The sequence below is a fragment of the Lampetra fluviatilis genome, chromosome 71 (genome assembly GCF_964198595.1).
Source record: "Lampetra fluviatilis chromosome 71, kcLamFluv1.1, whole genome shotgun sequence".
NCBI classification, from domain to species: Eukaryota; Metazoa; Chordata; class Hyperoartia; order Petromyzontiformes; family Petromyzontidae; genus Lampetra; species Lampetra fluviatilis.
The window spans coordinates 3,927,664-3,946,562 of record NC_136345.1 but is presented as its reverse complement, the minus strand read 5'-3'; the positions used below and the strand labels follow the sequence as shown (position 1 = coordinate 3,946,562).

Below are 18,899 nucleotides of genomic sequence, written 5' to 3'. Positions count from 1 at the left end.
TGTGTAACAGTGTGTGTGTGTGTAACTGGTGTGTGTGTGTGTAAACTGTGTGTGTGTTTGTTAACTGTGTGTGTGTGTGTAACTGTGTTGTGTGTGTGAAACTGTGTGTGTGGTGTGTGTAACTGTGTGTGTGTGTGTGTAACTGTGTAACTGTGTGTGTAACTGTGTGTGTGTGTGTGTAACTGTGTGTGTGTGTGTGTAACTGTGTGTGTAACTGTGTGTGTAACTGTGTGTGTGTGTGTAGACTTGGGGTATCTGTGTGTTACTGGTGTGTGGTTTTACTGGTGTGTGGTTGTTGTTGTGTGTAACTGTGTTGTGTGTGTGTGTAAGCTGTTGTGTAGTGTGTAACTGTGTGTGGTGTGTGTAACTGTTGTGTTGTGTGTGTGTAACTGTGTGTGTGTGTGTAACTGTGTGTGTGTGTGTAACTGTGTGTCGTGTGTGTGTAACTGTGTGTGTGTGTGTAACTGTGTGTGTGTGTGTAACTGTGTGTGTGTGTGTGTAACTGTGTGTGTGTGTGTGTAACTGTGTGTGTGTGTGTGTAACTGTGTGTGTGTGTGTAACTGTGTGTGTGTGTGTGTAACTGTGTGTGACTGTGTGTGTAACTGTGTGTGTGTGTGTGTAACTGTGTGTGTGTGTGTAACTGTGTGTGTGTAACTGTGTGTGTGTAAACTGTGTGTGTGTGTGTAACTGGGTGTGTGTGTAACTGTGTGTGTGTGTGTGACTGTGTGTGTAACTGTGTGTGTGTGTGTAACTGTGTGTGTGTGTGTGTAACTGTGTGTGTGTGTGTAACTGTGTGGGTGTGTGTGTAACTGTGTGTGTGTGTGTGTAACTGTGTGTGTGTGTGTAACTGTGTGTGTGTGTGTAACTGTGTGTGTGTGTGTGTAACTGTGTGTGTGTGTGTGTAACTGTGTGTGTGTGTGTGTAACTGTGTGTGTGTGTGTGTAACTGTGGTGTGTGTGTGTAACTGTGTGTGTGTGTGACTGTGTGTGTGTGTGTAACTGTGTGTGTGTGTAACTGTGTGTGTGTGTGTACTGTGTGTGTGTGTGTGTAACTGTGTGTGTGTGTGTGTGTAACTGTGTGTGTGTGTGTAACTGTGTGTGTGTGTGTAACTGTGTGTGTGTGTGTGTGTAACTGTGTGTGTGTGTGTGTAACTGTGTGTGTTGTGTGTGTAACTGTGTGTGTGTGTGTAACTGTGTGTGTGTGTGTAACTTGTGTGTGTGTGTGTGTGTAACTGTGTGATGTGTGTTGTGTAACTGTGTGTGTGTGTGTGTAACTGTGTGTGTGTGTGTGTAACTGTGTGTGTGTGTGTAACTGTGTGTGTGTGTGTAACTGTGTGTGTGTGTGTGTAACTGTGTGTGTGTGTGTGTACTGTGTGTGTAACTGTGTGTGTGTGTGTAACTGTGTGTGTGTGTGTAACTGTGTGTGAACTGTGTGTGTGTGTAACTGTGTGTGTGTGTGTGTGTAACTGTGTGTGTGTGTGTAACTGTGTGTGTGTGTGTGTAACTGTGTGTGTGTGTGTGTGTAACTGTGTGTGTGTGTGTGTAACTGTGTGTGTGTGTGTGTGTAACTGTGTGTGTGTGTGTGTAACTGTGTGTGTGTGTGTGTAACTGTGTGTGTGTGTGTAACTGTGTGTGTGTAACTGTGTGTGTGTGTACGTGTGTGTGTGTGTAACTGTGTGTGTGTGTGTGTGTAACTGTGTGTGTGTGTGTGTAACTTGTGTGTGTGTGTGTGTGTAAACTGTGTGTGTGTGTGTAACTGTGTGTGTGTGTGTAACTGTGTGTTGTGTGTGTGTGTAACTGTGTGTGTGTGTGTGTGTAACTGTGGTGTGTGTACTGTGTGTGTGTGTAACTGTGTGTGTGTGTGTAACTGTGTGTGTGTGTGTGTAACTGTGTGTGTGTGTGTAACTGTGTGTGTGTGTGTGTAACTGTGTGTGTGTGTGTAACTGTGTGTGTGTGTGTAACTGTGTGTGTGTGTGTAACTGTGTTGTGTGTGTGTAACTGTGTGTGTGTGTGTAACTGTGTGTGTGTGTAACTGTGTGTGTGTGTAACTGTGTGTGTGTGTGTAACTGTGTGTGTGTGTGTGTGTGTGTAACTGTGTGTGTGTGAACTGTGTGTGTGTGTGGTAACTGTGTGTGTTGTGTGTAACTGTGTGTGTGTGTGTGTAACTGTGTGTGTGTGTGTGTGTGTAACTGTGTGTGTGTGTGTGTGTAACTGTGTGTGTGTGTGTGTGTGTGTGTAACTGTGTGTGTGTGTAACTGTGTGTGTGTGTGTAACTGTGTGTCTGTGTGTGTGTAACTGTGTGTGTGTGTGTAACTGTGTGTGTGTGTGTAACTGTGTGTGTGTGTGTGTAACTGTGTGTGTGTTGTGTGGTAACTGTGTGTGTGTGTGTGAACTGTGTGTGTGTGTGTAACTGTGTGTGTGTGTGTGTGTAACTGTGTGTGTGTGTGTGTGTGTAACTGTGTGTGTGTGTGTAACTGTGTGTGTGTGTGACTGTGTGTGTGTGTGTGTGTGACTGTGTGACTGTGTGTGTGTGTAACTGTGTGTGTGTGTGACTGTGTGTGTTGTGTGTGTACTGTGTGGTGTGTGTGACTGTGTGTGTGTGTGTGTGTGTGGGTGTGTGTGTGACTGTGTGTGTGTGTGACTGTGTGTGTGTGTGACTGTGTGTGTGTGTGTGACTGTGTGTGTGTGTGTGTGACTGTGTGTGTGTACTGTGTGTGTGTGTGACTGTGTGTGTGTGTGTGACTGTGTGTGTGTGACTGTGTGTGTGTGTGACTGTGTGTGTGTGTGTGTACTGTGTGTGTGTGACTGTGTGTGTGTGACTGTGTGTGTGTGTGTGACTGTGTGTGTGTGTGTGACTGTGTGTGTGTGTGTGTGTGACTGTGTGTGTGTGACTGTGTGTGTGTGTGACTGTGTGTGTGTGTGTGACTGTGTGTGTGTGGTGACTGTGTGTGTGTGTGTGTGACTGTGTGTGTGTGTGTGTGTGTGAACTGTGTGTGTGTGACTGTGTGTGTGTGACTGTGTGTGTGTGTGACTGTGTGTGTGTGTGACTGTGTGTGTGTGTGAGACTGTGTGTGTGTGTGTGACTGTGTGTGTGTGTGTGCAGGTGGCTGTGAAGAACAACCTGGATGTGTTTTACTTCAGCGCCTTGGTGCCAATCCACATCCTCTTCACAGAGGACGGAGCTCTCGGTGCGACCACACACTCACTCATATACATATATATGTATATACTCATATATATATATACACACTCACTCGTATACATATATATGTATATACTCATATATATATATACACACTCACTCGTATACATATATATGTATATACTCATATATATATATATATACACACTCATATACATATATATGTATATACTCATATATATATATATATACACACACTCACTCGTATACATATATATGTATATACTCATATATATATATATATATACACACACACTCGTATACATATATATGTATATACTCATATATATACACACACACTCGTATACACATGTATACTCATACACACACTCATATATACACACTCGTGTGTATACATATATATACTCATATATATACACACACTCATACACACACTCATATATACACACTCGTGTGTATATATATATATATACTCATATATATATACACACTCGTACACACACTCATATATACACACTCATATATATACTAATACATACACTCGTATACACACTCATATATACACACTCATACACACACTCATATATACACACTCGTATATATACTAATACATACACTCGTATACACACTCGTATACACACTCATATATACACACTCGTATATATACTAATACATACACTCGTATACACACTCGTATATACACTCATATATACACACTCATATATACACACTCATATATATACTAATACATACACTCGTATACACACTCGTACACACACTCATATATACACACTCATATATATACTAATACATACACTCGTATACACACTCGTATACACACTCATATATACACACTCGTATATATACTAATACATACACTCGTATACACACTCGTATATACACTCATATATACACACTCATATATACACACTCAATATATACTAATACATACACTCGTATACACACTCGTATACACACTCATATATACACACTCATATATATACTAATACATACACTCGTATACACACTCATATATACACACTCATATATACACACTCATATATATACTAATACATACACTCGTATACACACTCGTATATACACACTCATATATACACACTCATATATACACACTCATATATACACACTCATATATATACTAATACATACACTCGTATACACACTCGTATACACACTCATATATACACACTCGTATATATACTAATACATACACTCGTATACACACTCATATATACACACTCATATATATATACTAATACATACACTCGTATACACACTCGTATACACACTCGTATATACACACTCATATATACACACTCATATATATACTAATACATACACTCGTATACACACTCATATATACACACTCATATATACACACTCATATATATATACTAATACATACACTCGTATACACACTCATATATACACACTCATATATACACACTCGTATATATACTAATACATACACTCGTATACACACTCGTATACACACTCATATATACACACTCATATATACACACTCGTATATATACTAATACATACACTCGTATACACACTCGTATACACACTCGTATACACACTCATATATACACACTCATATATATACTAATACATACACTCGTATACACACTCATATATACACACTCATATATACACACTCATATATATACTAATACATACACTCGTATACACACTCGTATACACACTCATATATACACACTCATATATACACACTCATATATATACTAATACATACACTCATATACACACTCGTATACACACTCATATATACACACTCATATATATACTAATACATACACTCGTATACACACTCGTATACACACTCATATATACACACTCATATATACACACTCGTATATATACTAATACATACACTCGTATACACACTCGTATACACACTCATATATACACACTCATATATACACACTCATATATATACTAATACATACACTCGTATACACACTCGTATACACACTCATATATACACACTCATATATATACTAATACATACACTCGTATACACACTCATATATACACACTCATATATACACACTCATATATATACTAATACATACACTCGTATACACACTCGTATACACACTCATATATACACACTCATATATACACACTCATATATATACTAATACATACACTCATATACACACTCATATATACACACTCATATATACACACTCATATATATACTAATACATACACTCGTATACACACTCGTATACACACTCATATATATACTAATACATACACTCGTATACACACTCATATATACACACTCATATATACACACTCATATATATACTAATACATACACTCGTATACACACTCGTATACACACTCATATATACACACTCATATATACACACTCATATATATACTAATACATACACTCATATACACACTCGTATACACACTCATATATACACACTCATATATATACTAATACATACACTCGTATACACACTCATATATACACACTCATATATACACACTCATATATATACTAATACATACACTCGTATACACACTCGTATACACACTCATATATACACACTCATATATACACACTCATATATATACTAATACATACACTCGTATACACACTCATATATACACACTCATATATACACACTCATATATACACACTCATATATATACTAATACATACACTCGTATACACACACTCATATATACACACTCATATATATACTAATACATACACTCGTATACACACTCGTATACACACTCATATATACACACTCATATATACACACTCATATATATACTAATACATACACTCATATACACACTCGTATACACACTCATATATACACACTCATATATATACTAATACATACACTCATATACACACTCGTATACACACTCATATATACACATACTAATACATACACTCATATACACACTGCCACTATCACTACCACCCACCACCACTACCACCACCACTACCACCACCACTACCACCACCACTACCACCACCACTACCACCACCACTACCAGCCACCACCACCACTACCACCACCACTACCACCACCACTACCACCACCACTACCAGCCACCACTACCAGCCACCACCACCACTACCACCACCACTACCACCACCACTACCACCACCACTACCACCACCACTACCACCACTACCACCACCACCACTACCAGCCACCACCACCACTACCACCACCACTACCACCACCACTACCACCACCACTACCAGCCACCACCACCACTACCACCACCACTACCACCACCACTACCACCACCACTACCACCACCACTACCACCACCACTACCACCACCACTACCACCACCACTACCAGCCACCACCACCACTACCACCACCACTACCACCCACCCACCACCACTCTAACTGGCCTGTGTGTGTGTTTGTGTAACTGTGTGTGTGACTGTGTGACTGTGTGTGTGTGTGTCTGTGTGTCTGTGTGTCTGTGTGTGTGTCTGTGTGTCTGTGTGTGTGACTGTGTGTGACTGTGTGACTGTGTGTGTGTCTGTGTGTGTGTCTGTGTGTCTGTGTGTGTGACTGTGTGTGACTGTGTGACTGTGTGTGTGTCTGTGTGTGTGACTGTGTGTGTGACTGTGTGTGTGTCTGTGTGTGTGACTGTGTGTGTGACTGTGTGTGTGTCTGTGTGTGCGTGTGACTGTGTGTGTGTGTGTGTGTATAACTGTGTGTGTGTGTGTCTGTGTGTGTCTCTGTGTGTGTGTAACTCTGTGTGTGTGTGTAACTGTGTGTAACTGCGTGTGTGTGTGTAACTGTGTAACTCTGTGTGTGTCTGTGTGTGTGTAACTGTGTAACTCTGTGTGTCTCTGTGTGTGTGTAACTCTGTGTGTGTCTGTGTGTGTGTAACTGTGTAACTCTGTGTGTCTCTGTGTGTGTGTAACTCTGTGTGTGTCTGTGTGTGTGTAACTGTGTAACTCTGTGTGTCTCTGTGTGTGTGTAACTCTGTGTGTGTCTGTGTGTGTGTAACTGTGTAACTCTGTGTGTCTCTGTGTGTGTGTAACTCTGTGTGTGTCTGTGTGTGTGTAACTGTGTAACTCTGTGTGTCTCTGTGTGTGTGTAACTCTGTGTGTGTCTGTGTGTGTGTAACTGTGTAACTCTGTGTGTCTCTGTGTGTGTGTAACTCTGTGTGTGTCTGTGTGTGTGTAACTGTGTAACTCTGTGTGTCTCTGTGTGTGTGTAACTCTGTGTGTGTCTGTGTGTGTGTAACTGTGTAACTCTGTGTGTCTCTGTGTGTGTGTAACTGTGTGTGTGTCTGTGTGTGTGTAACTGTGTAACTCTGTGTGTCTCTGTGTGTGTGTAACTGTGTGTGTGTCTGTGTGTGTGTAACTGTGTAACTCTGTGTGTCTCTGTGTGTGTGTAACTGTGTGTGTGTCTGTGTGTGTGTAACTGTGTAACTCTGTGTGTCTCTGTGTGTGTGTAACTGTGTAACTCTGTGTGTCTCTGTGTGTGTGTAACTCTGTGTGTGTCTGTGTGTGTGTAACTGTGTAACTCTGTGTGTCTCTGTGTGTGTGTAACTCTGTGTGTGTCTGTGTGTGTGTAACTGTGTAACTCTGTGTGTCTCTGTGTGTGTGTAACTGTGTGTGTGTCTGTGTGTGTGTGTAACTCTGTGTGTGTCTGTGTGTGTGTAACTGTGTAACTCTGTGTGTGTCTGTGTGTGTGTAACTGTGTAACTCTGTGTGTCTCTGTGTGTGTGTAACTGTGTGTGTGTCTGTGTGTGTGTGTAACTCTGTGTGTGTCTGTGTGTGTGTAACTGTGTAACTCTGTGTGTCTCTGTGTGTGTGTAACTCTGTGTGTGTCTGTGTGTGTGTAACTGTGTAACTCTGTGTGTCTCTGTGTGTGTGTAACTCTGTGTGTGTCTGTGTGTGTGTAACTGTGTAACTCTGTGTGTCTCTGTGTGTGTGTAACTGTGTGTGTGTCTGTGTGTGTGTAACTGTGTAACTCTGTGTGTCTCTGTGTGTGTGTAACTCTGTGTGTGTCTGTGTGTGTGTAACTGTGTAACTCTGTGTGTCTCTGTGTGTGTGTAACTCTGTGTGTGTCTGTGTGTGTGTAACTGTGTAACTCTGTGTGTCTCTGTGTGTGTGTAACTCTGTGTGTGTCTGTGTGTGTGTAACTGTGTAACTCTGTGTGTCTCTGTGTGTGTGTAACTGTGTGTGTGTCTGTGTGTGTGTAACTGTGTGTGTGTCTGTGTGTGTGTGTAACTCTGTGTGTGTCTGTGTGTGTGTAACTGTGTAACTCTGTGTGTCTCTGTGTGTGTGTAACTCTGTGTGTGTCTGTGTGTGTGTAACTCTGTGTGTGTCTGTGTGTGTGTCTGTGTGTGTGTAACTGTGTAACTCTGTGTGTCTCTGTGTGTGTGTAACTGTGTGTGTGTCTGTGTGTGTGTGTAACTCTGTGTGTGTCTGTGTGTGTGTAACTGTGTAACTCTGTGTGTCTCTGTGTGTGTGTAACTGTGTGTGTGTCTGTGTGTGTGTAACTGTGTAACTCTGTGTGTCTCTGTGTGTGTGTAACTGTGTGTGTGTCTGTGTGTGTGTAACTGTGTAACTCTGTGTGTCTCTGTGTGTGTGTAACTGTGTGTGTGTCTGTGTGTGTGTAACTGTGTAACTCTGTGTGTCTCTGTGTGTGTGTAACTCTGTGTGTCTCTGTGTGTGTGTAACTGTGTAACTCTGTGTGTCTCTGTGTGTGTGTAACTGTGTGTGTGTCTGTGTGTGTGTAACTGTGTAACTCTGTGTGTCTCTGTGTGTGTGTAACTGTGTGTGTGTCTGTGTGTGTGTAACTGTGTAACTCTGTGTGTCTCTGTGTGTGTGTAACTCTGTGTGTCTCTGTGTGTGTGTAACTGTGTAACTCTGTGTGTCTCTGTGTGTGTGTAACTGTGTGTGTGTCTGTGTGTGTGTAACTGTGTAACTCTGTGTGTCTCTGTGTGTGTGTAACTGTGTGTGTGTCTGTGTGTGTGTAACTGTGTAACTCTGTGTGTGTCTGTGTGTGTGTAACTGTGTGTGTGTGTGTAACTGTGTAACTCTGTGTGTCTCTGTGTGTGTGTAACTGTGTGTGTGTAGAGGAACAGGCCTTCCACTCGCTGTGGAACCAAGTCCCGCCTGAGGCGGAGTTCCACCACCACTTCAGCTGCGCCCTGCCCACAGGTCGACAGAGACCCCCCCCCCACCCCGCACAGCAGTGAACCTTGACCCTCACAGTGGCCTGTGGCGAGGGCTGCATGGGGAACCTTTGTCTTTGTGTGTGTCTGTGTGTGTGTGTCTTTGTGTGTCTGTGTGTGTGTGTGTGTGTGCACGTGTGTGTGTGTGTTTATGTTTGTGTGTCTTTGTGTGTGTCTTTGTACACGTGCGTGTCTGTGTGTGTGTCTTTGTGTGTGTCTTTGTACACGTGTGTGTGTCTGTGTGTGTGTCTTTGTGTGTGTCTTTGTACACGTGTGTGTGTCTGTGTGTGTGTCTTTGTGTGTGCACGTGGGTGTGTTCATGTTTGTGTGTGCACTTGTGTCTGTGTGTGTGTGTGTGTCTTTGTGTGTGTGTCTTTGTGTGTGCGTCTTTGTGTGTGTGCACGTGTGTCTGTCTTTGTGAGTCTTTGTGTGTGTGTTTGTTTCTTTGTGTGTCTTTGTGTGTGCATGTGTGCGTGTGTGTCTGTGTGTGTGTGTGTGTGTGCACGTGTGTGTGTTTGTGTCTTTGTGTGTGTGTGTCTTTGTGTGTGTGTGTCTTTGTGTGTGTGTGTCTTTGTGTGTGCATGTGTGCGTCTTTGTGTGTGCATGTGTGCGTCTTTGTGTGTGTGCACGTGTCTGTCTGTGTGTGTGTGCATGTGTGTCTGTCTTTGTGTGTGTGTCTTGGTGTGAGTCTTTGTGTGTGTGTCTTGGTGTGAGTCTTTGTGTGTGTGTCTTGGTGTGAGTCTTTGTGTGTGTGTCTTTGTGTGTGTGTCTTTGTGTGTCTTTGTGTGTGCATGTGTGCGTGTGTGTCTTTGTGTGTGCACGTGTCTTTGTGTGTGCACGTGTGCGTGTGCGTCTTTGTGTGTGTGCGTGTGTGTCTATGTCTTTGTGTGTGTGCGTGTCTGTGTCTTTGTGTGTGCACATTTGTGTGTGTGTCTGTGTAACTGTGTGGACCTGTGTATACCAGTGTACCTCTGTGTGTGTAACTGTGTACCTGTGTGTGTATATCTGTGCGTGTGTGTATACATCTGTGCGTGTGTGTGTACACAGACGCTGTGTGTGTGTATATATCTGTATGTGTGTGTCTATACATCTGTATATGTGTGTGTGTGTACACAGACGCTGTGTGTGTGTATATCTGTGTGTGTCTATCTGTGTGTGTGTGTACACAGACGCTGTGTGTGTGTATATCTGTGTGTGTCTATCTGTGTGTGTGTGTATACAGACGCTGTGTGTGTGTGTGTGTATATCTGTGTGTGTCTATCTGTGTGTGTGTGTGTACACAGACGCTGTGTGTGTGTCTATCTGTGTGTGTCTATCTGTGTGTGTGTGTACACAGACGCTGTGTGTGTGTGTGTGTGTATATCTGTGTGTGTCTATCTGTGTGTGTGTGTGTACACAGACGCTGTGTGTGTGTCTATCTGTGTGTGTCTATCTGTGTGTGTGTGTACACAGACGCTGTGTGTGTGTGTGTGTATATCTGTGTGTGTGTGTCTATACATCTGTATATGTGTGTATATCTGTGTGTGTGTACACAGACGCTGTGTGTGTGTAAGTGTGTATATGTGTGTGTATCTGTGTGTGTGTCTATCTATGTGTGTGTGTGTGTGTACACAGACGCTGTGTGTGTGTATATCTGTGTGTGTGTCTATCTGTGTGTGTGTGTGTGTACACAGACGCTGTGTGTGTGTAACTGTGTGTCTATCTGCGTGTGTGTGTGTGTGTACACAGACGCTGTGTGTGTGTCTATCTGTGTGTGTGTCTATCTGTGTGTGTGTGTGTACACAGAGGCTGTGTGTGTGTATATCTGCGTGTGTGTCTATCTGTGTGTGTGTATATCTGTGTGTGTGTACACAGACGCTGTGTGTGTGTAAGTGTGTATATGTGTGTGTCTATCTGTGTGTGTGTCTATCTCTGTGTGTGTGTGTACACAGAGGCTGTGTGTGTGTCTATCTGTGTGTGTGTATATCTGTGTGTGTGTGTGTGTACACAGACGCTGTGTGTGTGTAAGTGTGTATATGTGTGTGTATCTGTGTGTGTGTCTATCTGTGTGTGTGTACACAGAGGCTGTGTGTGTGTATATCTGCGTGTGTGTCTATCTGTGTGTGTGTGTACACAGAGGCTGTGTGTGTGTGTGTGTGTAACTGTGTGTCTATATATATATGTATATGTGTGTGTACACAGAGGCTGTGTGTGTGTGTCTATCTGTGTGTGTAACTGTGTGTCTATATATATATGTATATGTGTGTGTGTGTGTACACAGACGCTGTGTGTGTGTCTATCTGCGTGTGTGTCTATCTGTGTGTGTGTGTGTGTACACAGACGCTGTGTGTGTGTCTATCTGCGTGTGTGTGTGTGTGTACACAGACGCTGTGTGTGTGTCTATCTGCGTGTGTGTGTGTGTGTACACAGACGCTGTGTGTGTGTATATCTGTGTGTGTGTCTATCTGTGTGTGTATCTATCTGCGTGTGTGTGTGTACACAGAGGCTGTGTGCGCGCGCCTGGCTTGTGCCAACGTGCACGTCGTGGCTTCTCGCGTCAACACCGACGGCTCCTCCACGCTGGTGAGCGTCTCCATGAAGACCAGCGGGGGCCTCTGGGTGCTCGCACAGCTGCGAGGGGGGGGGCAGCTGCCGGGACAGCTGGCCACAGGGGCGGTCGCGGTGAGGGCAACTACAGCCACAACCACCGCAACGACCACAACAACAACCACAGCCGCCACCGCCACAACCACAGCCACAACCATAGCCACAAGCACAAGCACCGCAGCGACCACAGCAACAACCACAGCCACCGCCACAACCACAGCCACAACCATAGTCACAAGCACAAGCACCGCAACGACCACAACAACAACCACAGCCGCCACCCGCCACAACCACAGCCACAACCATAGCTACAAGCACAAGCACCGCAACGACCACAACAACAACCACAGCCGCCACCGCCACAACCACAGCCACAACCATAGCTACAAGCACAAGCACCGCAACGACCACAACAACAACCACAGCCGCCACCCGCCACAACCACAGCCACAACCATAGCTACAAGCACAACCACCGCAACGACCACAACAACAACCACAGCCACCGCCACAACCACAGTCACAACCATAGCCACAAGCACCGCAACGACCACAGCAACAACCACAGCCACCGCCACAACCACAGCCACAACCATAGCCACAAGCACAACCACCGCAATGACCACAGCAACAACCACAGCCACCGCCACAACCACAGCCACAACCATAGCCACAAGCACAAGCACCGCAATGACCACAACAACAACCACAGCCACCGCCACAACCACAGCCACAACCATAGCCACAAGCACAACCACCGCAACGACCACAGCAACAACCACAGCCACCGCGACAACCACAGCCACAACCATAGCCACAAGCACCGCAACGACCACAACAACAACCACAGCTGCCACCGCCACAACCACAGCCACAACCATAGCCACAAGCACAAGCACCGCAACGACCACAGCAACAACCACAGCAACAACCACAAATGCAACTGCAGCCATCACCACAGCTAGAGCCACAACCACAACAACAACTACCGCAACAACCACAACCACAACTACAACAACAACCACGACAACGACCACCGCCACAACCACAACCACAACTGCAACAACCACCGCCACAACCACAACTACAACAACAACCACTGCAACGACCACCGCAACGACCACCGCAACAACCACAACCACAACAACAACCACCGCCACAACCATCGCAACAACCACAACAACAACCACAACATTGGCAACAACCACAACCACCACAGCAACGACCTCATCAAACAACGACCTCATCAAACAACGACCACCACGACCACAACCATCACCGCAACAACCGCAACAACCCCAACAACCAGCACAACTGTAACCACAACTACCAGCGTCACCACAACAACAACAACAACCCTACCACACTCCACCTCCCCCAGTCTAATGTCTCTCCCTCCACCCCCCCCCTGTGTAGATGATGGTACACTCCACCCCCCCCCTGTGTAGATGATGGTACACTCCACCCCCCCTGTGTAGATGATGGTACACTCCACCCCCCCCTGTGTAGATGATGGTACACTCCACCCCCCCCCTGTGTAGATGATGGTACACTCCACCCCCCCCTGTGTAGATGATGGTACACTCCACCCCCCCCCTGTGTAGATGATGGTACACTCCACCCCCCCCCTGTGTAGATGATGGTACACTCCACCCCCCCCCCCTGTGTAGATGATGGTACACTCCACCCCCCCTGTGTAGATGATGGTACACTCCACCCCCCCCCCCTGTGTAGATGATGGTACACTCCACCCCCCCCCTGTGTAGATGATGGTACACTCCACCCCCCCCCCTGTGTAGATGGTGGTACACTCCACCCCCCCCCTGTGTAGATGATGGTACACTCCACCCCCCCCCTGTGTAGATGATGGTACACTCCACCCCCCCCCCCTGTGTAGATGATGGTACACTCCACCCCCCCCCCTGTGTAGATGATGGTACACTCCACCCCCCCCCTGTGTAGATGATGGTACACTCCACCCCCCCCCTGTGTAGATGATGGTACACTCCACCCCCCCCCCTGTGTAGATGGTGGTACACTCCACCCCCCCCCTGTGTAGATGATGGTACACTCCACCCCCCCCCTGTGTAGATGATGGTACACTCCACCCCCCTCCTGTGTAGATGGTGGTACACTCCACCCCCCCCCCCTGTGTAGATGATGGTACACTCCACCCCCCCCCCTGTGTAGATGGTGGTACACTCCACCCCCCCCCTGTGTAGATGATGGTACACTCCACCCCCCCCCTGTGTAGATGATGGTACACTCCACCCCCCCCCTGTGTAGATGATGGTACACTCCACCCCCCCCCCTGTGTAGATGATGGTACACTCCACCCCCCCCCTGTGTAGATGATGGTACACTCCACCCCCCCCCTGTGTAGATGATGGTACACTCTACCCCCCCCTGTGTAGATGATGGTACACTCCACCCCCCCCCTGTGTAGATGATGGTACACTCCACCCCCCCCCTGTGTAGATGATGGTACACTCCACCCCCCCCCTGTGTAGATGATGGTACACTCCACCCCCCCCCCCTGTGTAGATGATGGTACACTCCACCTCCCCCCCCCTGTGTAGATGATGGTACACCCCACCCCCCCCTGTGTAGATGATGGTACACTCCACCCCCCCCCTGTGTAGATGATGGTACACTCCACCCCCCCCCTGTGTAGATGATGGTACACTCCACCCCCCCCCTGTGTAGATGATGGTACACTCCACCCCCCCCCCCTGTGTAGATGATGGTACACTCCACCCCCCCCCTGTGTAGATGATGGTACACTCCACCCCCCCCCTGTGTAGATGATGGTACACTCCACCCCCCCCCTGTGTAGATGATGGTACACTCCACCCCCCCCCCCTGTGTAGATGATGGTACACTCCACCCCCCCCCTGTGTAGATGATGGTACACTCCACCCCCCCCCCCCTGTGTAGATGATGGTACACTCCACCCCCCCCCTGTGTAGATGATGGTACACTCCACCCCCCCCCCTGTGTAGATGATGGTACACTCCACCCCCCCCCCTGTGTAGATGATGGTACACTCCACCCCCCCCTGTGTAGATGATGGTACACTCCACCCCCCCCCCCCCTGTGTAGATGATGGTACACTCCACCCCCCCCCTGTGTAGATGATGGTACACTCCACCCCCCCTCCTGTGTAGATGGTGGTACACTCCACCCCCCCCCCTGTGTAGATGATGGTACACTCCACCCCCCCCCCCCCCTGTGTAGATGATGGTACACTCCACCCCCCCCCTGTGTAGATGATGGTACACTCCACCCCCCCCCCTGTGTAGATGATGGTACACTCCACCCCCCCCCCCCCCTGTGTAGATGATGGTACACTCCACCCCCCCCCCCTGTGTAGATGATGGTACACTCCACCCCCCCCTGTGTAGATGATGGTACACTCCACCCCCCCTGTGTAGATGGTGGTACACTCCACCCCCCCCCCTGTGTAGATGATGGTACACTCCACCCCCCCCCTGTGTAGATGATGGTACACTCCACCCCCCCCCCTGTGTAGATGATGGTACACTCCACCCCCCCCCCCTGTGTAGATGATGGTACACTCCACCCCCCCCCCCACCAGTCTAATGGTTTCTCCCACCCCCCCCCCCCTCTGTGTGTAGATGGTGGTACACTCCACCCCCCCCCCCCCCACCAGTCTAATGGTTTCTCCCACCCCCCCCCCCCTCTGTGTGTAGATGGTGGTACACTCCCCCCCCCCCACCCACCAGTCTAATGGTTTCTCCCACCCCCCCCCCCCTCTGTGTGTAGATGGTGGTACACTCCACCCCCCCCCCCACCAGTCTAATGGTTTCTCCCACCCCCACCCCCACCCCCTCTGTGTGTAGATGGTGGTACACTCCACCCCCCCCCCACCAGTCTAATGGTTTCTCCCACCCCCCCCCCTCTGTGTGTAGATGATGGTACACTCCACCCCCCCCTCCACCAGTCTAATGGTTTCTCCCACCCCCCCCCCCCCCTCTGTGTGTAGATGGTGGTACACTCCACCCCCCCCTCCACCAGTCTAATGGTTTCTCCCACCCCCCCCCCTCTGTGTGTAGATGATGGTACACTCCACCCCCCCCCCCCCACCAGTCTAATGGTTTCTCCCACCCCCCTTCCCCTCTGTGTGTAGATGGTGGTACACTCCCCCCCCCCACCAGTCTAATGGTTTCTCCCACCCCCCCCCCCCTCTGTGTGTAGATGGTGGTACACTCCACCCCCCCCCCACCAGTCTAATGGTTTCTCCCACCCCCCCCCTCTGTGTGTAGATGGTGGTACACTCCCCCCCCCCCACCAGTCTAATGGTTTCTCCCACCCCCCTTCCCCTCTGTGTGTAGATGGTGGTACACTCCCCCCCCCCACCAGTCTAATGGTTTCTCCCACCCCCCCCCCCCCTCTGTGTGTAGATGGTGGTACACTCCACCCCCCCCCCACCAGTCTAATGGTTTCTCCCACCCCCCCCCTCTGTGTGTAGATGATGGTACACTCCAACCCCCCCCTCCACCAGTCTAATGGTTTCTCCCACCCCCCCCCCCCCCTCTGTGTGTAGATGGTGGTACACTCCACCCCCCCCTCCACCAGTCCTAATGGTTTCTCCCACCCCCCCCCCTCTGTGTGTAGATGATGGTACACTCCACCCCCCCCTCCACCAGTCTAATGGTTTCTCCCACCCCCCCCCCCTCTCTGTGTGTAGATGATGGTACACTCCACCCCCCCCCCCCCACCAGTCTAATGGTTTCTCCCACCCCCCTTCCCCTCTGTGTGTAGATGGTGGTACACTCCCCCCCCCCCACCAGTCTAATGGTTTCTCCCACCCCCCCCCCCCTCTGTGTGTAGATGGTGGTACGTTCCACCCCCCCCCCCACCAGTCTAATGGTTTCTCCCACCCCCCCCCCCCTCTGTGTGTAGATGGTGGTACACTCCCCCCCCCCCACCAGTCTAATGGTTTCTCCCACCCCCCCCCCCCCCCTCTGTGTGTAGATGGTGGTACGTTCCACCCCCCCCCCCCCCCGACCAGTCTAATGGTTTCTCCCACCCCCCCCCCCTCTGTGTGTAGATGATGGTACACTCCACCCCCCCCCCACCAGTCTAATGGTTTCTCCCACCCCCCCCCCCCCCTCTGTGTGTAGATGGTGGTACACTCCGACCCCCCCCCCCCCCACCAGTCTAATGGTTTTCTCCCACCCCCCCCCCCCCTCTGTGTGTAGATGGTGGTACACTCCACCACCCCCCCCCCACCAGTCTAATGGTTTCTCCCACCCCCCCCCCCCTCTGTGTGTAGATGGTGGTACACTCCACCCCCCCCCCCCACCAGTCTAATGGTTTCTCCCACCCCCCCCCCTCTGTGTGTAGATGATGGTACACTCCACCCCCCCCCTCCACCAGTCTAATGGTTTCTCCCACCCCCCCCCCCTCTGTGTGTAGATGATGGTACACTCCACCCCCCCCCCACCAGTCTAATGGTTTCTCCCACCCCCCCCCCCCTCTGTGTGTAGATGGTGGTACACTCCACCCCCCCCCCCACCAGTCTAATGGTTTCTCCCACCCCCCCCCTCTGTGTGTAGATGGTGGTACACTCCACCCCCCCCCCCACCAGTCTAATGGTTTCTCCCACCCCCCCCCCCCTCTGTGTGTAGATGGTGGTACACTCCACCCCTCCCCCCACCAGTCTAATGGTTTCTCCACCCCCCCCCCTCTGTGTGTAGATGGTGGTACGCTCCACTTCACCCGAACTGGCTCCCTGCGTGGCTCAGTCCATCGACTCCCTCCTCAGCAACTAGGAGAGTCACGTGACCATAGCAACTTGGGTCCCTTGCAACTGGTTCCTGGCAACTTGTTGTTGTGTGCAACTTGTTTTTGGCAACTTGTTCCTAGCAACTGTTTCCACAGCAACCGTGGGTTCCTTGAAACTTGTTCCTGGCAACTTGTTCCTGGCAACTGTTTCCACAGCAACCGTGGGTTCCTTGAAACTTGTTCCTTGCAACTTGTTCCTGGCAACTGTTTCCACAGCAACCGTGGGTTCCTTGAAACTTGTTCCTGGCAACTTGTTCCTAGCAACTGTTTCCACAGCAACCGTGGGTTCCTTGAAACTTGTTCCTGGCAACTTGTTCCTAGCAACTGTTTCCACAGCAACCGTGGGTTCCTAGAAACTTGTTCCTTGCAACTTGTTCCTAGCAACTGTTTCCACAGCAACCGTGGGTTCCTTGAAACTTGTTCCTGGCAACTTGTTCCTAGCAACTGTTTCCACAGCAACCGTGGGTTCCTAGAAACTTGTTCCTTGCAACTTGTTCCTAGCAACTGTTTCCACAGCAACCGTGGGTTCCTTGAAACTTGTTCCTGGCAACTTGTTCCTAACAACTGTTTCCACAGCAACCGTGGGTTCCTTGAAACTTGTTCCTGGCAACTTGTTCCTGGCAACTGTTTCCACAGCAACCGTGGGTTCCTTGAAACTTGTTCCTGGCAACTTGTTCCTAGCAACTGTTTCCACAGCAACCGTGGGTTCCTTGAAACTTGTTCCTGGCAACTTGTTCCTGGCAACTGTTTCCACAGCAACCGTGGGTTCCTTGAAACTTGTTCCTGGCAACTTGTTCCTAGCAACTGTTTCCACAGCAACCGTGGGTTCCTAGAAACTTGTTCCTTGCAACTTGTTCCTAGCAACTGTTTCCACAGCAACCGTGGGTTCCTTGAAACTTGTTCCTGGCAACTTGTTCCTGGCAACTGTTTCCACAGCAACCGTGGGTTCCTTGAAACTTGTTCCTTGCAACTTGTTCCTAGCAACTGTTTCCACAGCAACCGTGGGTTCCTTGAAACTTGTTCCTGGCAACTTGTTCCTAGCAACTGTTTCCACAGCAACCGTGGGTTCCTTGAAACTTGTTCCTGGCAACTTGTTCCT

General features: G+C 48.4%; 1 protein-coding gene across 1 annotated transcript in view; it reads left to right on the top strand.

Moving 5' to 3' along the window:
• The window catches only part of LOC144952976 (AP-1 complex subunit beta-1-like), a 25,329-nt gene extending 7,542 nt beyond the window's left edge, over positions 1-17,787 (top strand). The window contains exons 2-5 of the mRNA XM_078883460.1: positions 3,103-3,187; positions 9,307-9,390; positions 11,887-12,065; positions 17,761-17,787. Of these exons, the coding sequence (XP_078739586.1) occupies positions 3,103-3,187; positions 9,307-9,390; positions 11,887-12,065; positions 17,761-17,787 (375 nt within the window). The remainder of the gene's footprint in view (positions 1-3,102; positions 3,188-9,306; positions 9,391-11,886; positions 12,066-17,760) is intronic.
• The last annotated feature ends 1,112 nt before the right edge of the window (positions 17,788-18,899 follow it).